General features: G+C 46.1%; 1 protein-coding gene across 6 annotated transcripts in view; it reads right to left on the bottom strand.

Annotated features, from left to right (window-relative positions):
- XPO4 (exportin 4) overlaps nt 1-23,556 on the bottom strand; it is a 98,086-nt gene that overhangs the window by 34,909 nt on the left and 39,621 nt on the right. For all 6 annotated transcript variants that reach the window (XM_064493279.1, XM_064493278.1, XM_031465709.2 and 3 more), the window contains 3 exons: nt 17,745-17,861; nt 16,853-17,006; nt 3,984-4,096 (listed from right to left, as the gene is read on the bottom strand). In XM_064493279.1, coding sequence (XP_064349349.1) covers nt 3,984-4,096; nt 16,853-17,006; nt 17,745-17,861 — 384 coding nt within the window. The remainder of the gene's footprint in view (nt 1-3,983; nt 4,097-16,852; nt 17,007-17,744; nt 17,862-23,556) is intronic.

Raw genomic sequence — 23,556 nt, 5'->3', positions numbered from 1 at the left:
CCCATTAATTTGTGGCTGAGGGCTACCTACATTTTGGAAAACTGAACTGTGTCCAGCATGTCAAGACAAAGAGAGAAACAGATGCCAGCCAGCCAGACACACTGCTTCTTCTAAAAACGGCAGCGCCGACAGTCATCTGTATCACGCCAACTATGCCTCGCGGCAGCTTCTCACTAAAGTTAGCAGAGTTCAGGCAAGAGCACAGGGACGTGGCTTCGTGCAAGTAAACACACACTCAGAACACCAGTACCCCTCCCTTCCTAGGTACTCCCTCGTTCACTCAAGCCACACACCAACCCCGTCCTTCAGAACTCGGACACGCCAGCAACATGTCTGAATCTCATTTTATCCTCCATCACTATTAATAAATGCTTAAATTACTTAATTTTTCAAAATTATACTTAACTCCACCTTAAACTTCATCTAGAATTCATTTCAATGATGCAATACTGATGTGAAACATCTAGCATCCAGAGTTCTGATGAAGGAAATCCCACCAAATGCTGCTGCCTAACTTTACAGTGTTATTAAATATTCTCAGGTTTGCATAATTAAAACAGCCAAGAAAACTAAGTACAGCAAAGAAATTGCAGGTAATTACTTGCCCTAACCCGCCACATCCACTGTGGCCACTTTCTACGTTCCACAAGCATTAGACTTCTCCGGCCCTTCTCTTCCTACACAAATCTCTACTTTCCGACTGTCACACAATTTAAACATTTATTCCCTATTTGTTTCAGGTTACATTCACTCTGACCCAGCAAACCACTCAGCAATTACCTGAAGTCAGAACGTTTCTCCAGAGTCCCTGGTACAAAGCTGGGACACAGTGAACAGACCCTCATAAACCCGTGATTCACTGACTGAGTCCATTAATCCTCGGACTTAAGGTTCTAAGAAATATAAAATATTAAAACCTTTTCTGTAAGTTACCAAGTTAACTGATCTACTGACATGCTGAAAATATGTTTCCCTCTTGGGTTTACAATAGGGGTCAGCAAACCACAGCCCACGGTCCAGACCTGTCCTGCTTTTACGTGGCCTAGGAGGTAAGACTGGTTTTACCTTTTTATGTGGTTGGAGAAAAGAAGACCAAAGAATAGCAACGTTTCAAGACATGAGAAAATGACACAAAATTCCTGTTTTGAGGACCATAATGAGTTGCACTGTCACGGCTTCCGTGCTGCAGGGCAGGGCGGCCTCACAGCCCACGGCCCACGGAGCCCTCAAGGGACGCGTCAATCCCTGAGCTACAACACGAATTTCTTCAAAAGATACTCTATTCTGTTCTAGGTTGTACATGTAGTAAATTAAAAGTGCACACTCAGATCCACACACCCACACTGACTCTTGAGCTTCTGAGCACAACTTGTCCTTAAGCTCCTTATCAGAAACCAGTGACTACATTTTCGTCATTGTGTTTTTAAGCCTATCAACGTTTAAACACGATACAGACAAGGCAGTCTGGGGCCAGAGAGGGCTGCTCCTCCACCCACAGCACCCAAAGGCTGCTCCATTCCCGCCGAGACGTGAGGAATCCACGCTGGCTCTTCCTCTGAAATCTGACTGTGTAATCATAAACAAAGTAAAACGTCCTCTGAGTTTGACTGTACTGCTCATCCTTCTCTTCTCTGAAATATGAGCCACATAAAACTCATGATAAACCAGTGATTAACTCTTATGTAATGGCAGATTCTTGCCCACCTTCCAGCGTCAGCATTACAAAGGAATTCTTCCACATCTGAATGCTGTCGTACAAATTTAAGGCTGAACTCATCACCTGAGCAGGGTAAGCAGCAGAGGGGCAGAGAGAAGCCCAGTCTGGCAGAGCACAGGAGGTGGAGGAGAAGCGAGACAAGAAACACAGAAAGGAGCAAAGAAAAGCATGTTGGTAAGAAGACGAATTGTATGGAACGTGTTGACTCTGCCGCGCCCGTGGCGTCCAAGTGAAGACACCCAGTGAGCGCCGGGACCGCCAGGCTCTGGCGCCTGGAGCGGCCGGGCCGAATATAGACAAGGAGTCATCGGCGGGTGCCTGACTGGCCACGTGTGGCACAGAAGCCCCAGGAGAGGACAGGCCGGGGCACTGGCATGTGTGCGGCGGGCAGGGCAGGACGAGGCCGCAAACGAGATCAGGGAGAACGCCCAAAAGCAAGAACCGAGGAGAGGGCTTCGCCCGCCCTAACGGGAGCAAGGGCAGGCAAGAAGCCCGGAGCTCGTGCGGCAGACCCCGCGGCCTCCTGCCTCTGACAGCAAGACATAGGGCAGGCACGGGTGCGCACCGAGTCAAATCCAGAGAATAGTGGCAACCAGTGGAAAAGTGTTTAAGGTGGTAATGAATTCACAGAATTGAAAATAAATCTACTAAAAATTAAATGAAATAAAAAGATTAGCCACTGCTATTTTTGTAACAAATAACAAAATTAAAATTGCTTATAAACTGCATAAATGAAGGTCACAGGCCACAAACACAAAACTGCTAAAATAATGAAGTAAAAAGGGGTTAACTCTCCAATTCAGAAGCTCTTTGCATGTGCTGGTTCACAGCTGACAGGAGCAGCTGTCTGCTGCGTCTAGACAGCTGTTCAGACGGGAGAGCTGCTCCAGTACCGCCAGCAAGTTTTTCACCTTTTCAGAAACTGCTGGAACGGGATCTGCTTTCAGTCACGTGAGTGACACAAAGAACTGCACTTGGATACACATCAAAACAGCTTCTGGGAGAGGAGGCAGGCAACAGAAGGTTAAAACTTAGTTACAATTACCTTCCATACTGATCGCATCTTTAGCCAACATTTCTCGGATTTAAGGAGGAAAATGCAGTCTGGACGTTTCCATAGGAAATACCTTCAGGTGTATCTACGGGGGGGCAAGCTTGCTCCAGCTCTCTTTAAATAACTGCCACACACCCACAATATTTTAGATGTTTCAAAATGAAGGTAGTTTTAAGGCTGGTGAACAATATTTTTAAAACAAATTAAAGGGTAAACTATAACTAATGGTTGGTATTAAGCAAAATAGCTTTTTTTTGTCTTTTTAATTGGTCTTTACTTGGACTTCTGCCCCAGTCACCACATCTAACTAACTTGTATGCTCGCCCTCTGTCTGCAAGTCAGCATCCAAAACACACACACACACAGATGTATTTTCCCCCAGCTTCTGGTGACAACAAAGGGGCCTCCTGGGCAAACATGGGGTATACTCCTTACCTCTTGATATTTAGCAAATAAATAAACAGGACGACTCTGAGTCACAGTGGAAATGAGCTGATGTTCAGTAACATGACTCAGCCCGTGACTGAGACTCGTGCACAAAGCTCCGTTCTCCAAGCGTGGTCCGGGGGTCCCCGGGGGTCCCTCAGGCCCACTAACAGGCTGTCTGTAAGGTCAGGACCGTCCTCGCACGACTACCGAGTGCACGGGATCGCCTCTTCCCACCTCACTGTCACACACACACGTCTGCGGTGACTGTGACACTGCAGGACGACGCAGGGGCAGGTGTGAGAACCTGGCTGCCTTCTACTCCGCCAGGCTCCAGAGGGATTTGCAAAATGGGAACGACATCACTCTTCTCACTGAACTTTTTGTTTTCAATACAGCTACTTGTCACTGAAATGCTATTTATGTTAATATGTAACGGTTTGGTATTGTTGTTTTTTAAAGGTCTCAACTTGAATTTTTAACATGGTGAACATTAATGGCTATAACTAAACAAAAGCTCTTCAGGGCCCTCAACGATGTTTAAGAGGGTAAAGGGGTCCTGAGACCAAAAAGCTCAAGCCTTAGGATACTGAACTCTCATAATTACGTAACATTTGTAAACGAGCAAGAACACATCAATATCTTTGTTTCAGCAGATACACTGATTAGAAGAGAAGGCTTTAGAGGACAAAAGCAATCTGCCCTGTTTCACTTAAGAAAAACACAAAAACACGCCCTCTATTCCGTGCCCCCCGCCCCGCCCCCGGGAGGCAAGGCAGGACTTACGGTGAAGAACAGCTCCATGACCCTGCTGTCCAGAAGGGCCTCCCGCCAGGACTCCGTTGGCTTCAAGAGCACATTTTGTGAGGATTCAAACATGGCTATATAGTGTCTGCCCAGTTTTCTGGTGTCAAGGTCAAGCACAGTGACATTCTTGCTTTGTCTGAAGTGCAAGCATATCCTAAATAGAACAGAGCTATCCAGAAAGAACGTAATGGAACCAGTTTAAGCCTCTTCACATATGCTGCATAATTCATGTCTGAAGCTAAGGAATAAAAGGCATTAAGTGCTGGAAAAAAGAATGCTACAGGAATGTAGGGTAACAGTTTCATCATAACTACGTGTCACGCTGCAGGGATATATAAACCCTCATCACCTGACATCTTAACGGGGGCAACAGAAGGAAACACTGATGGAAAACAGACACCAAAATATACGCAAAAAAAGAAGAATCAACTTCTACAAGTTTATCTCATCACTCCCCCCCAATATCGAATAACAAGCTAAAATCTATTCTACAATATGAGTCTCATATAGTCTACTTGGAAAACAGCATTTCTCCAAAAGTAATATATTCACCGGGAAACAAGAAAGAACAGAAGAGTGAGCATGCGTTGTACTGAAAAGAACTCCTACCCATCGGAGTGTCCAATCAGTTTACATAAAACCCTAGAGATGCTTATTTAAACCCCCCACCCCATCTAAAAATCAAGGTTTATGATGTCCAGGTGTTCAACATCAAGCTGCTTCAAACAGAACTCTGTCTCTGCTGCACAGAGAGTGACCAGGACGCGCCTGCAGGTGTTTACGGACGAAACTCACTCAAAGACACTGGCACAGCACTGAGGTTTAAGAGAAGAGAAAGCTGTTTGGGCATAAAGACGGCCGTCACGTCCCTGCCACGCTAACCAAATGCCCCACTGAAGACATCGACTTTCACAGTCTCATCACTCAACGAGAAATTTCAACAACAGTTATCCAAAACTAGAGCTTGTAAAAAATAGTTGTAAGTTCAGATGCTATATATTCATTAAAGCCCAAATCATTAACAGAGAAAAGTAAAGGCTATGACATGGTTTGGAAACTTTTTTCTTAAGGATTATTGCTTAATACCCTTTCAAAATATCTAACATTATTTTGTCTCTAAAGAGCAAGGAGGGGCACCGAGAACTGTTTCAAAGAAAGAAGTCACTGCTGGTTTCTGAAAAATCACTCCAAAAATGTTCTGCGACTCCAGTAGGTGGATGAATAAAAGTGAAACTCAAATCAGGTTCATTGAAATTTCACTTTTCTCTTCCTTTATCTGCCCCCTTGTGGAGGCAGAGCCGAAAGCAAGGGACTGCCGGAGCTCGGCCCGGCGGTCAGGTCGGCCTGGACTCTAGAGCGAGGAGATCACCAGCCTGCGGACACGGCGACCCACTGGCACATCCGTCCCAGTTGCTAAAGCAAGCCTGTCTTCTCACGAGGCAACTGTTGGTGTGAGGCTGCTACTTCACTCAGAAGAGAACACACTGATTGAATCCTAGGTCTTCTCCCATGTAGTCTAAGCACAGAGCCTTGACCACCTTTTAGAGAAACAGACCTAAATACCTGTGGACAAAACTATCTGACGTCTAGGATCTGCTTCACGACAATCTGGGGATGGAGGAGTGGAGACGAAATACAACTCACGGCTGTTGAAGCTGGGTATTCTATTTTTGTGCATCTTTGGAATTTCCCACAGCAAAAAGCCCAGGGCGTAAGAGGAGGCGGCGGCCAAGCGCACAAAACGAAGCACCTGAGCAGGACCCGCAGCCCTCGTCCCCAACGGGAGCGCTGCACTTGCTCTCTTCCAGCTTCGTTTCCTTAGTTTTCAAGGTCCCATTTTATTAATTAAAAGGCAATTTTTGGCATGTAAACTGTCTAATAATGAAAAGTATTTATCAAGTACTTAATATTTAGCACTGTGCTGGGCAAAGATGCACAAAAAATTATGACAATCTAGTTACCTTTTTTAAGGAGTTGCAAGCTGACATTAAAATTGTTTATCTGTTAGACATTCAAATCCATCAAACAAAATATGTGTATAATTACTAAACTCTTTCGCTCAGGAAGAGAACAGAACGTCTCAATACTTTATATGCTCACCAGAGGGCTTGTGACTTTATTTTAAATGAGGTGGGGTGTGAGACAGGTACCGACCCGTAACCAGGGGGCCGGTCTGCAGAGGACCACCCGTCCTCCTCCAGCTCACACGTGCAGCACGGGGCCTCCCGGGGGACAGGGCCGGCGGCGATATGCCATGAAGGCGGCAGGGGGACGCTGACCCCGCGGCCCCAGAGCCCACACGGTCCGAGCACAGAGGCAGAGGCGAAGGCAGAGTCACATCCCAGCGTTTGCGGGTCCCGGGAACACGGGAGACCTCACGGCACGCGGAGCAACAGTCGTGCACCTGCACCTCGTCTGGGTCCCACAGTCAGTGCCAGGTGACAACGTCAAAGATGAATAAATGCTAAAAAAGGAAACAAACCTAAACAAAGATACTTGTTTAATTCTCTTTCCTGTCTTCTATTTAACTGCAGAAAGCACAGGCTCCATAAATACTGTTGACATCAGTTAACGTGTATTAAGAGGAAGTGGAAAGACGTTATGTCTCAGAGGGGGCTTTTTCCAGGAAATGGAATCAAATGTGACTGCTCACCTAAACATCAGGTTCAAAACATCAAAACCCTCAACGCTCCTACTCTGTGTGATCTCCATTGTAGCCTCCTGGTCTGTATGGCCAAATATCCTTAAAGCAGAGTTTTAGAACTTCCGTTCTTCATGTGTTGCCAACAGCACAAGGAGCTCTGTGAGTTCAGTACGTGACACCCACAAGAAACTGCTTTTCCCATAACCACCTCCAAGTCCCACGTGAGCCCTCATTTCCAACTCCAAACCTGGGAAGGATTTTTAACTCCACGTGACTCGGCTCGTTGGTGGCACACTGCGCAGAGGCCACGCTCACCGCTGTGCGAAGGGCTCACCTGCCACAGCGCGGACCAGCCCATCTTCCCTCCTCCCAGCCGACGCCAGCTTTCACCATGAAGACGCACACGTGTCCGGTACGCGCACCGAGACACGACCACGCAACTCGACTATAGATAATCTCTCTACTAAAGAACATGTAAGTATCCTTAAAAGCATTTTAATAAAAACTTAAACGTAAAAACAACAGAAAGAGCAGAATAATGAAGACTGGCTGAGTGTGTCACAGCATCGCTCTGAGCCACCCGGCCGCAGAGGCCGCACGTGCGCGATGACTTCCTGAGGCACGCCACAACGTCAGAAGACTCGCCAGCCGCGTGCAGACCTGGACCATATCTGTGCATCCAATTAGGGTAGTGCAGTATTTAATTCGGTGCTACCTACCGATCCATTATTTCTGCATCGATGTGTAAGTGACCCCAAAATACCCCTCCCCTCCACGTAATTCTTAACGCAGAATTCTTTAAAAAACAAAAGGAAAAGCCTATCACTAAATTACAGAAATTGAGCGCTACTCCTCTTAGGACAGTATCTTTTAAATGATTTAAAATTTAAATGAAGCAATGGTTTCCTTTGTTTTTTTCTAGTTTTGAGTCTTGCTTTACTCCTTCTCTTCTGACTGACCATCACATCCCTTCTCTCCGTGATTTCAAAATCTTTACTTTTTTCAAGTTCTTGTTTCACAGCCTACAATTCTCTCAAGGTCTAGATACTGTGCATGAATGTTAATCACGTTCTCCTCTCCTGACAGCCAAAACTAACTTCTCCTGAAAAAACACTTATACAAAGCAACAGTCTCTAACAGTTTTAATAAAACAACACATTCCTTTCCAAGTTTCAAAAGTTTCAGTTTATAGCACTACTTTAACAGTCATAATATCTGGACATTATATTGCATTATCTTTTTTACCCAAATATATCACCACAATGAAGTGATTTTAATTTTTCTTTTTTCAGAAAAAGTTACTATTTTTTTAATGAAACCCAGGACTCTGTGCATGCTGAGCACATGCTGTAGCACTTGAGCTACACCCTCCCCCTTGGCTGTTTATTGTCTGCTTGTCAGATTTTAGGAGACATATGAGTCACAACAGATGGATACCAGTTAAACAGCTACCTATCATTTACCAAAATTCAAATCAGATTTTAACAGGAGGGTACAGCTCAGCGGCAGTGTGTGTGCTGAGCATGCATGAGGTCCTGGGTTAAACCCTCAGTGCCTCCGTTAAAAATAAATAAACCTAATTACCTCCCTCCCTCCACCCCCCAAAATCAAATTTTAAACCAAGAATTTTCTGGGGCTATAGTTTTACATTTTTCTAAAATAAACACAAAACTTAGGTAATTTATATTTTATATCAGAATAATTCATTTGTGACAAATAAAATTCAACCAATATGACAGCCACGTAGAGTTGCTTCCAGTCTTTTAAAAAATGTCACCCACAACAGCTTCCCATGTTTTGACCAAATTCAAGAGTCAGAAGTGAGAGACTCTCCTGTCACCTAAAGTAACACAAGCTCCCAGAGCAGGGCTCAGCTCCGCAGGAGGCCCGGAGCCCCAGCGGCGGGCCCCAGCAGCGGTCCCCCCAGCAGCCGGCGCCCCCGCCCTCACTCCCCCGCTCCCTGGGAGTCAGCTGCACCGCACAGCAGCGCGGAATTAACTCTCTGTCCCCCGCCCTGCTCCACAACCACCCACCCGGCTCGCAAGTTCTCTGCTCAGGAAAGCCGACCGACCTCTGAAAAGTCAAAGGCTGATGAAGGCACCACCCGCCCTGATCTGTAACCGCACCCCAGGGCCCACGCTCACCAGGCTGGGAGCCAGGACAGACCTCCCCGCAGCCGCCACTGACTTCACTGGATAAAGCCGACCGCGTCCTCGGCTCACACAGAGGGGAGTCATCTGGGGAAGCACTGTCCTTACACCTGCAAACCAGTTCTTACCCACCTACTAACACCTTCAGAAGGCATCATTCTGTGGTGGTGACCAAAGTGAAAAGCAATTAAATGAGCCATACAACAGCTACAAATTATCCTCAAGCACAGAAGGGAAGTCTGAAAATTTCCACTGCCTGTTCTTACAAGTACATTGCAATACAGGAGGATCTTGTAGCAATGAGACCCTTTACAAAGGTAATAAGTACTTTAATTTCCCCATTTTCCCATATTCTTTTTATCCCACCTCCTCAGTAAAAGAAAATGTCAGATGCAAGGAAAAGCCCAGTTTTTCTTACAGATTTAATCTCTGTCACCACTTATTTTCCTAACAACAAAAACTGCTGCTTTTAGCACAGCGCGGACGGACGAGCCCAGTCTCACACGCAGCACTCGGTCCAAGCAGCCAAAGTCCTCTGAAATAAAGGAGGGCTGACCTCACCTGAATACTTTCCACAGCCTTGCCTCCAGATAGTAACGCTGGCTTTACTGGAAACCCTAACTTAGGTGAAAGCTTCTGCATTCCACTGCTTTCTATGATCAAGTTAGCTTTCCTCAAGAGATTGAGTTAAAAAAAAATTTTTACCAAAACCAAATCAGATCCACAAAAATAGAATACCAATAAAAGGCGGTGTAACTAAACTAAAAAAAGAATTATCACTGAAGCCAACATACCAAACATACTTGCCAAACATTCTTGTTACAAACGACATTGTCATCTCTGAGCGGCACTGCCAGGCCCGGAAGCACTGACGGACGCCAGGTGAACCCGTGGGGGAACAACACCAGCAGCGCAAGCAGCCAGCCAAGGCCTGAGCTGGTCTTCTAAGCCACCTTCACTCCACAACCAGAACCTGGGCCTGTCAGGCATCTGCCGCTGCACGCTGGACCTGCACGGCACCAACGGCGCGATAAAAAAGGCACAGTGGAGCTTCCAGACAAGCTGTAAACAGGTATGACCCACGTGAGCGAACAGAAGGAAAATTACAATTGAGAAATGCGCCAAAGGGGAGAAAAGTAACTAATGTGTACATCAGAAGCTACAGCAAAAGAAACCTGGCCCGGGCTGGGGTACACACGGAGGCACAACTGGGGGCGTGAGAACCTCCATGTGCAAAGGGGCTGGGGCAGAAGGACACTCGGCCTGTGAGCGCAGCTCCAACAAAAAGAGCACAAAAGAGAGTTTTGAAAGAAAAGCAGAGAAGTGAACATCCAGAATCTTTGAGCCTGTTTTTAAATGGGGGTGATGGTGTGACAGAGGATCACAGGATTAGGACACTTTCTTCAGACAGTAAGGATCGAAAACAGAATGAAAAGCACTAGAGTTCATCTCAGTCTCCTTCCAGAGCGCGAGACCAGGCGAGTCACTAATTAGCTCGCTGGGCCAGGGATCACCTGAACGTCCACCAAACCCAGGAGCACAGGCTCTGCACCACCCAGACCTGCCTGGAGGGGATGAGGCTTCATAAGTCACCTTCTGTGTGTACAAAACCCACATATAATAATCCTCAAAAAACAATGCTTGCAGATGGTATCATATACACAGAAAATCCAAAAAAAATCCACTAGAAATGCTATTTCAGCTAATAAACAGGTTCAGCAAAGTACAAGATCAACATATAAAAATTTGTACTTCTACATACAGCTATGAACAATATAAAAATAAACTCCATTTTAACTGAATTAAAAAATTGAAATACTCAGGAATAAATTTAACAAAAAACGCAAACTTCTACTCTGAAAACTATAAAACAGTGTAGAAAGAAATTAAAGATCTAAATAAATGGAAAGACATCCCATGTTCATGGATTGGAAAACTTAAATATTCTGCCATCTGTTAACACAGCAATACTCCAAATTGATCTACAGATTCAACATAACCCGTATCAAAATCTCAGCTGCCTTTTTTGCAGAAATTGATAAGCTGATCCCAAACTTCAAATGGATATGCAAGGGACACAAAGAAGACAAAATAATCTTTGAAAAAGAACAAGGCTGGAGAGCTCACACTTCCTGATTTCAAGACTTAGTGCAAAGCTGTCGTCACCAAGACAGCGTGGCAATGGCACAATAACTGATATACAGGCCAACGGACCAGAATTCAGAAGCCAGAAACACTGTCATGTTTATAGTCAGGTGACCTGACACAAGGGGCAGAGGTAATTCAAGTGAAAAGAGTACCTTTTCCACAAACAGTGCAGGAACAACAGACATTCATATGCAGAACCCTGTCACACCTAACGCCTACACAAAACTGAAGACGGATGAAGGGCCTGGCATCAGGCAGGCCTACTGACAAGGGCTAAAGCTGTAAAACTCTCATAAGAAAACAGAGGATTAAATCTTTGCGATCTTGAGGACAAGAACAGTCAGAGAACTGACCCAATTCAACTCAGTGTAAGTGTACAATAATCAAGGCACCATGGTACTGGATAAAGAAACCAGAGGCAGACTCATATAACTAACTGCAGCCAAATGATCTTTGACAAAGGAGCAAATGTGACAATGGAGAAAATGCTCAAACACCATTTGTTGAAAACTACTACAAAAAAAAAACCAGATTTCTGCCTTTTACAAATACAAAGTCAAACTAGATCACAGACATAATGTAAAATGCAAAACTGCAAGATTCCAAAAAGGTAATACAGAAGAAAAATCAGACGGCCGTGAGTCTGGCAACAACGTTTTATATACATTAAGTAATGCTCATCCCAGTCAGTAAGCATTTCCCTTACTGTTACTCAGTCAAATGCTGCAGACTTGGGCAAGGGCCGGTGGCTGCTCTCACATTCCATCCCAGGATGAGGGCCGCCTCCTCGCCCTTGGATGGGAAAAGGCACAGGCCCCTTGCTCAGGCAACTTAAAGGTCGGACCGGGCTGAGCTGTGGGGCCACGCTGTGCCCAGGGTCTTCCACAGGAACCGCGTAGGGAGGGCGGTTAGACAACCTTTATATACAAGGGTCATGCCACCACCCGCTGTCAGCAGAACAATGTCTCTGTATTAATGGCAACAGAGTCACATAGATAAACATCTGTCCCCGCTGCACATAAGGACCATAATCTGCCAACCACCAAAAACCAGGGTAGCAAGTACTCTTCTACCCAAGGCAAAGCAACATCTATTCAATCTACAAAAGGGTGAAACCCACAGGGTCTTAATGCTCTGTCTAAAGCACAGCCTCCTATCACCACCACCACCACCACCAAAAAAACCTGTCAAATTTAAATGTACAGAAGCCCTTGAAAAAGTCTATTTAGACATTAATAAATCAAAATTCCTAAACCCTAACTTTGGAGCACAGTTCAGGACAGCCGTATAAGAAGTGGCATTCATCAAGAATTTATCAAACTACAGTAACCTAGACTGTTCATGGAATTGAGAACTCAATGGATATATTTCTTTAGGAGTATTTAAGTAATTTTAAATCATTTTCCAGTGAGAAACACTGCATTTAAGATAGCTAAGTCTGAGCTGTCCAGACAGACGCCTGCACGACTGACGGAGGGCAGGGAGCCCCAGACCACGAGCAAGACTGCGGGCAGCAGGGTGACAGGGCAAAAGCAGGGGCCCAGGTCCCTCTGGGGGGCCGCCAGGAGCTCGTGCATGCTCCCGCTCCTGTGCTGGCTTCATCCACGTGAGGAGTCGGCGGGCTGGGGAGGAGCACACAGACAGCACAGCCTGGTGGGCCCAGCGAGCAGCTCGGCGGCCACCCCGGCCCCTCGGCAGGAGCGGCGCGGGCAGCCCCAGGCGGCTGCGGTGGGAAAGCCAGGGCCAGAGCAGACACAAGGACCACCAAGCTAAACGAAGCAATTTTTTTATTTTTCATAACTCCTTTATAGGTAGTACGTGGTTCATCACAGTCAACCACGACCTGAAGGGACGACCCCCAGAGAGCCCTTCCTTCCAACGGCCCCACGGCAGAACCTCCCACAGGATGGCCTCCTGGTAAAGGGGGGCCGTCCCTGGAAACATCCCTGGAAAACACACACGCTACACTTCATACCCAAGTAAGGACCTGGCCGATCTACTTTCTCATTAAAGTGCACAATACTAGTTATAAATAGAGAGAGAATTGTTGGGGGGGGGAATTCACAACACAGAGGATTGAAAAAAAGTCTTCACGAGCGCCCCACATGGTTTCACAGTTCCATCAGGTGCTGATTTCCACCGCTTTGTCCCTCTGCTCTGGAACAAACCTGGACCTCGCACTTCAGAGCTAAGAAACTTGGACCTGAAGGCAGGCGCCCCACCCTCCCTGCAGCCGGCCAGGGACACCTCAGCACCTCCCCACTGCCCCTCACGCCTAACAGCACACTTTCCATCCTAAATCCTGACTCCCTGCCCTCGGGCAGCAAACAGGTTCATCTCTCCTTAAGGCCCGGAACCATGGGATTTGGTCGCTCACTTGGCCCACCCCACCCCCACCTCTCACTTTCTACCTCAATGATGACCAGTCTGCTCCACTGCTGAGAGTAGCCTCTGCGACCCTCCCTCCCGCGGCCACTCACATAAACGACCTCCACATGACCATCTGTGCCCTGACTGCCGCCAGCAGCCTGTTTCCAGTCTCCCTGCACCACCCGCAGCGGGCACCATCTCTGCCGTGACTCTGCAACGCCCCCCGACCCCCCGCGCCGGTTCCCCGCCGCCTCTGAGGCCTGTGCAGCCTCCTTGACTCTTCCTGGTTCTCAACACTGCTGCACCCAAAGGTCCTGACGCTCGTCCTCCCTGCTGCTCTGTGAAGGATCTCCCACTCCCTTCACTTCTATCTCCCAGAACCCCATGTTCACCCCCAATCTAACCTAATTGATTCATTACAAAAAGAAACAGCAACTTTACACCGAAAAGACTGGGCAGACACCACCTTAAACGAGTGATCACAGTGAACTCCCCCGAAGTCTGAGGGGTCTGGGGGCCACTTTCCTACCATTCCTACCAAGTGCGCAGGCTGCACGTCCTCATGGGGGGCATCCGACAGACAGACCCAACAGAGGGGCATTTCAGAAGTAACTGACTTATACGCTCCAAACGTGCCAAGTTCACGAAAGACAAAAAAAGCTCGGGGGCTGTTTCAGACCAAAGATGAGTGAGGACAACTACACGCGACGTGCGTGAACACATCAACCAGGGGCACTACCGAGACAACTAGCAAGCGTGAGGATGGACAGCAGGCCAGACAAGAGCAACGGGGCAGTGACTTCGAAAGCTGTGCTGTAGTTTTATAAGACATTCTCCTCTAAGAACCACAGGAGAATTTCAAAATTCTTGATCCCAAGAAAACATATAATGACGTATTCAGGGATATATCTCGGTACAACGTCTGCAAGTGCTCTCAAATGGCTCAGGAAGAAATGTTTAAACATACACACACTCTTAAACGGGGGGGGGGTGTACAGACAAGAGAGAGCAAGAATAATAAATGGGACAAATGTTAACAACTGGTGAATCCTGGTAAAGGGCATATGGAATTCTTTCAACTACTCCTGTAGCATTTCCGTACTTTTAAAATTATATCAAAATGAGATACAAAAAAGAAAGCAGATTACAAAAATTATGACTAGGAATTGATATTGATAACTGACTCATTTAACATGATACCATTCTAAACAATCAAGCGTATTCGATACAAAATACACAACATATTTTAACAAGGTCTACTTGCTAGTCTTTTGAAACCCTAGAAGACAAATCATATTTTAAAAAGACATCAACTTAACATATTATCAAGTTAAATGTGATCATTACGCCCTTTTCAAGGCACGAAACTAAATAATTACTCAATTCCTTCTCAGCTCAATGAATAACAGATCTCCAGTAACTGCCAAAATTAAAAATTAGGTCAGAATTGGGTTCCCAGAAACGAATTTTCTCAATTAGTACTGACAACGTAGCTTAGTTTAACCCCATTGCCAGGCTCCTTCCCCTACACTCGAAGCTGATCCACTTAAAGGAAGGACCACATAACGCAGTTCAGCCGGCCAACAAATGGCTCCAATGGGAACAGCTAGTCACGAGAGAACCCCATGAAACAGAATATTCTAAGTCAAGATCAAGATTTACCTTTCTTTAAATAAGGAATTCTTCCCTTCGGCAACACTGTCCTAGTGCTTATCATTTTTAGATGACAGATTTTCCAAAGCTTTATTTAAATAATTTATAAAAACATTTCGTGTGTGTATCTTTAGACAAATTCTGTTTCCAAACTCCTAGAATACTGTTTCCCTCTAAAACAGTCACTCTTCAGAATTGCATTCTCCTAAAACAGAGACTTTAAAATTGGCTACAATATATGCATGGTAACTTTCACTGATTTTTCCCTACATATATAATTGATGTTCTGATAGCTCCATATGGTCTGTTACTTTTTAAATCTGTCTCAAAGTTTCTCAACATATTTCTTCTACTTTTTCTCCCCCTAACAAAAACTGGAGCAAAAATTAGACTCCAACACTCGAAGGGAGAATCTTTACAAAGGCAGGTCTAAGAAAATATTTGCCCCTTTAACAACCAAAAAGAATATGTTGAAGATACAAAATTGATCACTGGGAGGAAGACAGATAGAGGCTGGGGCAGGAGAGGAGTTGGTTAACCCCGAGAGCTCTGCCCTGCATGGTGTCGTGCTCACCAGGACCACCTTGGGGAACTCGGGGCTGCATCGGAGACGTGTCACCCTACACAGCGTCTCACAGCTCACTTTCTATTACAGGAATGTATTAGCCTGAAAACAGAAGAACGAGTTACCTCCCACTCCACCCCTTAAAACCCCACAATTTCACCAGCCACAGGGAATTCGCTCACAGCCACGCGCGTCAGGGAAGCAGCTCTTGGCTCGGCTGGAAGGAAGCTGAGTCCCGTCCTACATCTTGGAAATGGCTGAATATCTAAGTTCTGTTGGCTTATCATCTGCCTTTTTCTCCCAAAAAGGCCCCTGTACCCCAGAGAGCACTGACTAAAGATGGCCAGAGCGGGTTAAATTACATTTCCTGGAACTTCCTACACTGTCAGGAGCTCATCAGACCCGGAGGGAGGGCGCATGACACAAGCAGCCGTGACAACATCCACCAAGGACACGGCTGGGGGCTCAGTGAGCAGTGGACACTCCTGAGTGTCAGTCCATCCACCCACAATCCACATCCCCGTTTTACATTTGGAGAGACTCAGAGAGGGTAAGTGATCTGCTGGAGAGCAGCCAAAGCCTGGCCTGGGTCCTCCCGCCCCAGCGCTCCCACACACGGGAAACCCGCCCCACGCTGCGCTTGCAGCCCACCAAGGCAGCCACCGTCCCCGAGGAGCAGACCGGCAGCTCTAAGCCGCGGGGCCGCGTCCTGACGCACAGGCTTCTCCACCTCAGCCAGCGAGGAAGCGGGTGCTTTGTAGCTATAACAGAGCCCGCTCAAACTTAATTCCTACCACTAATGAATAATTCGGTAGAAAGGAAATTTTCGTATTTTTATACCGGTAAAATTCTTTGAAGAGTAAACATCTTGTTACATTATCTACACTTGAACAATATTGTAATCCACAAAGAGCAAATCAGAGAACTCCAAATCAGCCTTAAGGAAAGTCTGTCAAAAATTGAATGTAATTATGTTACAAGGAGAAAATGATTCAGCTTCTTGATAAAAGTGCACTTCTCAACTTTTCCCCTTCTCACCTACGGAACATTGCTATACTGCAATTAGCAAATGCCCCATTGTCCACTAAATGTCTTGATTTATTCAACCCTCTTCTAGAATGGTGTAAAAGAAATTTTAAATTTTCTAGGTAGTCCACTGCACACTGTGGTATTACAAAAGAAATTAAAATTCCATTTCTAAAGAAGATTGTTACTTTCTTTCAAAAACATGTTTTAGAAACCTGCAGAGATAAAGTACTTTTAGCCATAATTAAGTCATCTATGAAAACAAACAAATTATTCAGTTGTTAAAGGATATAATTTGGAGGAAGAAAGTTCCAGCTCAAGACTTGGTTGGCGAGAGCAAGGTACCGCTGGAAAACTGAAGACATCTGAGCACTGAGGGTCTCCCGCCTGCTGAACTCCTGCAGGACCTCAACAGTTAACATGAAGATCTGACGAAGGTCTTCTTCCTAAAGTCGATAAAGCACAAATATTCTTCTATCGAAAGCTTATTCAAAATACATCCTTTTTAGAACCATAAAACAAAACAAACGAACAAAAACCTTAAAATTTCCGATGGAAAACATTATTTCTCTAAGAGCATTTTCCATTGTAGGCCTGCTCTTACTTTACACTGCAGAATGCTTTTCAAGTGATGCCGGTTTGAACTCATTTACGGTAATGTAAGTGCTGTTCCACAGAGAAGCAAGGCCCCGACACTGACTACTACGGAGATGAAGGGGTCGGCTGCTCTAGTGCAGAGCCCTTGGATTCAAACCAGTGCCTTCACATAACTCTACTTCAGAGCCAAACAATACACACGAAACAAAGAGCCCACACCATCTGCAATAACACTTAAATACACAGCCCTGCTCGGCATTCTGCCAGGCCTATTTTTAAGGCCAGCAGAGTCCCACCAATTGAGTTAGTTCTATCTAAACACAGTAAGAACAAAATTAATAAACTAAGGCTCCTAAGAGTGGTATGTCCTTTTTGTTTTGTTTAAGGACTAGAATTAAACAAATAATCATAAGCCGTCAACTGTGTTCATCAAACCTACCACTTTACCGTACCTCCTGAAATCACAACACAAATCTCCCAGTACAGACTATCATTCAACCAGATCAAATATGCGTTCTCACACCAGCAGAAACAGAGTAAAAGTGGACGGTCTAATGATTAAAACAGAAGAATAAAAATACCAGTACCTGGAAAACTCTCTTGCAGTTGCCATGGAATTCCATGCTCAGTCCAATGTTGCTAGTTTTACTGGAACTTGAGAACTCACTCAACAGTGCAGTCAGAATAGAGCACGCCAGAGTTTGCTGTAAGTGTTTGACAACAAACAACCGTGAGGCATTATTTCTCCACTGCTGTGTTTCAGTGCAGTATGTGTTCAAACACAATAAACATTTCCATCTTTAGATATTCCACTGTGTCTTCAGATCTTATACCTACCAGCCAGAAAATCAGACAGGACAAGATTAACTAACTCTCCTTTTCAAGGGGCCTCGAAATTGTTAACAGTGTCTCCTCAACTCCAGTCACACAAGCCCGTGAGACTCGAACTCAAGACACACTCCTCCTCAAGCACAGGGTATAAATGACACTTTGAGATGATCAATATTTAACGTATTATTTCATTTAGTTCACACGACAATCCACATCCCCATTTTACACTTGAAAGAAGTGAGACCCACAGGGCACGTAATGAAGGCCAGCTGAGATTTGAACCCAGGTCTGTCTGACTCCATGTTCTGATGTCCGTAAGATGTATTTCCAAACAGTGAAAAGTGAAACAGATTTTATAGTCCCCAAAAGAGTAACCAGCTAGTACTCCAAAGGTTTTTAAACTGAAAATGAAGACTTTCGTTCCCAATGGCTCTATCCAACAGGCTCCTGATATTAATCCAATGCTTCTGTTCATAGACTATTTAGACTCAAGGTGCCACAGACAGAGAGGAAGCAAGTTACGCTGGCAAGTTTCCAGGGGCTGGACAGAAATATGCACACTACCTCGGAACAAGCGAGATTAAAGTCAGGACGGCACTATTCATGCAGGCCTGCCCGACAGCTGAGCTGGGGCCTGCCGCCCACCAACTGCAGCGTCTCTGCTCAGAAATGCCTCTGATGTCAGCACCTTGACCCTGCAGACGCTCATCTTGGCAAATCTCAGCAAATACACATAAAATTGAATTCCTAGAGATTAGCATGAGTGGGCATTTGTTGACAGCGAAGCGTGGATGCACAGGTGACTAATAAGCTGCTTGTCTGTTGCTGTGTATGGCTAAAAGTTCCCTCTAAAGATGTAAAAAACAAATAATTAAATCCTACTTACCTCTTAATTTTGACTAAGAAAAGTATAACGTATACTTAATATTTATGGATGGCACACTAGCCCAGAGATTAAAGCAGTTTCTCAGAACTTTCCACACCAGGAAGCCCTACCGGTACAGAAAAGATGCAACACCCCCTCGGCGCCCAGTGGGGTGAACAGGCCTGGCTGCTTCAGCAGTGACACGAGCCCTCTCACCACAGCTAGATTAGCCTCTCACACACACACACACACACACACACACACACACACACAGTGTGTAGCTGCACCTCAAAACATACATTTGCTTTAATGTTAAAACATCCCCTTCTATCCCATCTCATCCCAGACCCAGGCCCCCGCACAGAACAGTTTACCACACACTCACCCCACCTGACTGCTGAAAGGTCCTGGACACGCGGCAAGTACAATCCCCTTCATTTTTTTTTTTTTTTTTGTAATTAACAAAATCGCTTTCTTTTAAAATGGTGATCAATAATTGAAGTGCCAGCAATGAAAAGTTCATAGATATACTGAAGTAACACTGGCCTCAACCCTGAACATAGTTTTTAAATACAGCAAGGCTTTGGTGGGGAAAGTAGTATTAAATTCAAATGAATGAAATTCAACAGGAAAAGTTAATTCACAAGGATGGATTCTGAAAATTTTTCCACATATGTTTTGTTTTTTCCCTATCCTTTCTAAAGACTTCAGAGAATAAAACATTATGAACAGACACCTAAATGTTTGAGAAAATGTGTCTTACTTAAAAAGAGAATTAATTTTGGAATGTTAGATGAGATAATCTATCGAAAACAGAGTTCATCCCACAACTGACATGAAAGCAGGTAATAAAAACAACCCGGGGGAGGCACAGCTCAGGGGCTGAGCGCCTGCTTGGCACACAAGAGGCCCTGGGTTCGATTCCCAGCACCTCCATCCAATCAGTAAATGAACCTAATAACCTCCCCCCCAAAATAAAATTTTTAAATGATAATAAAACAACAAAAACCAGATGTACTCATTAAACACAAACTTATCATTCTTCCAAATAAATTATCTATAACAGTTCTACGCAAGTAATTTGCAACTTGCCCCAAACTGTTTTTCAGTACCAAACTATATGGCACCACAAAATGGCATATTTTTAAACTATGACCATATTTAAATTTTTAGTAACACAATTCTACTTAATGGCTGAAACAACATGTGCGCACAACAAAGCTCTACTTTCAGGTGAGATAAACGCTGGCCAAGTTTCATGCCCGTGTCTGCGGTCAGTGAGCAAAGGAAAGGCTCAGGAACAATGAAAGGGGAGGCCTGTCCCGCAGTGACCAGGCCCAGAAAAAGGAAGGGCTCTCAGAAGCAAAGGCCTCCCCTAGCTACAACTCCATCACAGACAAGGAGCCCTTGGGGGACAGGACTGCTTCTGAGGTGGAGCAGTTAACGACATCCCGCCACACGGCGAACTTCCGCGCTAGTGATGCAAAGGAAAGCACGTCTTGGTACGCAGTAAGAGCAGGGCACGCTCTTGTCCTGGACTTAGCTTACCGAAAATGAGAATATTTTGTTTTTAAGTAACTTTTTCTTCCTACAAAAATTACCATCCAAAGGTTAAGTTATTACTAAACTTTTGTTTACAGCTTTGCAATTTTTAAACGCAATTATACAATATTTATTATAATACTGTTACTATCAACCCAACGTATTTCGTATTATACTTTTCCTCACACTTACGAAATAAAAAGACAAGCTTTCAAAGACAAATGTATTCTCACCAAATTTACCACTCAAAGACTTAAGAAATACAGAAAAATAAAGTGTGCAGCATGGTTACAGGTATGGCCACACATCAGATATCCTGGCTTACCCTCTCCTAAAACGACCAGCTTTTAAAGAACAAAAATTCAGTAAGATATTGCCATCACTAAAATATACCCAGTTTAATGGCTCCTCCATATGGAATCCCTGTAAGGACTTGAGATGAGCTTCGTAAACATCGCTCACACTACACACCACGGCTCCGAGGCACCAACTGGACAGAGCTCCCCGGAGGGTGATGAGTATTAAGCACTGGCTGTACATTAAGAGAGGAGAGCCCTAGGCCAAGCGACAGAGCACCTCTCGAGGAATGACAAGCACTTGGTGTGTCCAAGACTCATCACCCCGTCTGTTCACTCCTTTTCAGCACCAACTACCCATCACACTCACTGAAGAGCAGGGGCCGTGGGGTGAGGGAGTCCCAGGGAGAAAAGGGGAAGCTCGCTCCCAGGACAGAAAACCGGAGGGCAGGGGAGAGGCATCAGTGAGCTTCTGTCGTCCTTACAGCTGGGGAAGGCTCCTGCCTGCCGCCTCGGGCTCCAGGTCCACTGGCCACCCCAGTGCACCGTCGCCCCGCTCCCCCATCTCAGCACCTCTGCCTCGGGCACGGACAGGGCTCGGTTTTATTTCTGTGCTACGGACGGGGCTGCAACACTCCAGAGGGGCAGCGAAAAGAGTGGCGGTAAACTCTCTGGAGTGTGACTCTCCCTGAAACCAGGCCGCAGCTGACCGACCGACTCGTGAGCAGGACACTCTAAGACTATCCTGTGCACCAGGATTCGACATTAGTACAAACCTGAGACTTCTAAGAGCAGTGCCTCATGTATCCAAGATCATAAAGAATTAGGTTAATATCTGTTCATTTTCCAAGCACAGCCAGCAAACACTTTTAATGAAACTTATTTCACATAAAATTGTCTAAAAGACGTGTTTCTAAGGCAATGACTAGACAAAGTGGTAACAGAGAGGGTATGTGGAAGCTACATAAACTCCCAGGGCCCCGGTCTCGCCCTGTGATGCAGCCGGGCTCTGCGGCCTCCGAGGCCTCCATCTGCCCACGGCCCTCCCCGGCCATCCTGTCCGCCTGCCACGCGCTGCGGGTGGCCATCTGACCAGCACTAACAAACAGTCCTAAACTGACAACTTACATTTTCAGTAAGTCAGAAAACAAATAGTAATATTTATTAAAACTACATGCCAAACAAGTTCTAACAGAAGCACCCTGCACGACCCTTTCTGTGGTCCAGTACCAGACTCCGACAGTTCAGATAAAGGAGTCAGGAAACCTGGGCTCTGAGAGGCCACGATTGACCACTTCAAGTCCCTGAGGGCAAACTACTTCATCTGTCTGGGCCTGGGGTTTCTCATCTCTGCACTGCAGAACTCACGTGTGCCCTAAAGCACGCACACCAGGCAGTGCGGTCGGAGCCCGGGCGAGCGCAGCAGAGGCTCTGATGAGCCATTGTCAGAAAAGTACCCTGTGCTGGCTTCTCCAGGACCACTTCTGGATTGCTACCTACATTCCACCAAGATGAGCTCTCAATGGAAAAAACAAAGCCAAAACTGAAGCCACAGGAGAGCAACAGAGGCGGCACTCAGCACCGCGGCCTGGACTGTGGGTCAGCAACCCGAGGGACGGGTGTGAGATGCGTCCCTGCTGTTTCAGCTGCTGACGAATCTCAAGGAGAAAATGTCAGCATGTAAAACAAGTGGAAGAACTTCAGGGAGGTCTCGAGGCCGCGAAGGAGGCTAAGGTTCCTTTCACTCAAATACTGAAACTTCCCAAGTCAACTCACTGGCTAACCTTAAGTAACTGCAGCCTCGCACCAAAAGCCTCAGAGCCACACCAGTTTCCAGGAAAAGACACGAGCTCCCTGACAGTGAAGCGACACCGCCCCGAGGCTCTCCAGCTCACTGTCAGGAGAACAAGACGCCCAAACACTAACCCCAGCTGACGAAGTACAACGCTCTTGCTCTGAGAGGACTGTGTCCTGTAACAGCCTGGCTCTTGCCCCAGGAGCCTGACTGCCAAGAATAAACTTCATGAAAGGCTGTCGCACACAAAGCGGCCTCCCAGCTGCCCCTCAGAGCAAACCTCAATGAGACCTGTGACGAGAGAGGTTAAGCTGCCACCACGTCCAGGGCGGCACTGCTGCGGCCGCGGGAATTTCTCACCCACTTCTCTCCAGCACCGCAGAGAGGAGGAAAGGAGGCCTAACGCTGAATTAAACAGCTCTAAGAGAGGCTTAACTGATGCCTACCGCTTTCAAAGGAAACAGATTACGAATTTAGCCTAAGCATTAACTGAAATAAGAACTTCAGCCACCTTCCTTAGGAAGCGAGGTCTCCGTATCTATCTGTCCCCAAGAGCAGAGAGCAGGTCTGACTGCTGCAAACTGAGGGGAAACGAGCAAGGAGGAGGACAGCCCGGGCTCAGGCAGGACACAGCCCAGGACCGAGTCACTGGACAAGAGTCACCCCAAGAGCCCAGCGCTGTCTAAAAGCAGTCTCCTCAGGAAGCAGCTCCAACTGCTGGTAATCTGTTTTCTTAAAGCGTTTTCAGGGAAGTTACTGCGTGCACAGTTTTCGCTCACAGGTCATGCATAAACACTTCCTTCTGACTCTCAATTCTCGAGCTGCTTGAAAGAGACAATGGGTCTCTGAAGACAGGGGGTGGGACCACGAGGGAGACCAGCACTCGCTGGGCGCCTACTAGGCGCCGGAGGCTGCCTCTCCTCTCCCAGGCATGGATATTAGCATGTTTCCTCCACCTACTAGTAAACCAACACCTAGAGAAGTCAAGCACAGTCTGTTAAAGGCAGGTAGGTAGTAAACCTGAGCCAAAATCACAATCAGCGCTGTATGATGTTACACTGTCCCTAAAC

The sequence above is a fragment of the Camelus dromedarius genome, chromosome 13 (genome assembly GCF_036321535.1).
Source record: "Camelus dromedarius isolate mCamDro1 chromosome 13, mCamDro1.pat, whole genome shotgun sequence".
Lineage (NCBI taxonomy): Eukaryota > Metazoa > Chordata > Mammalia > Artiodactyla > Camelidae > Camelus > Camelus dromedarius.
This window is presented reverse-complemented; position numbering and strand designations above follow the sequence as displayed.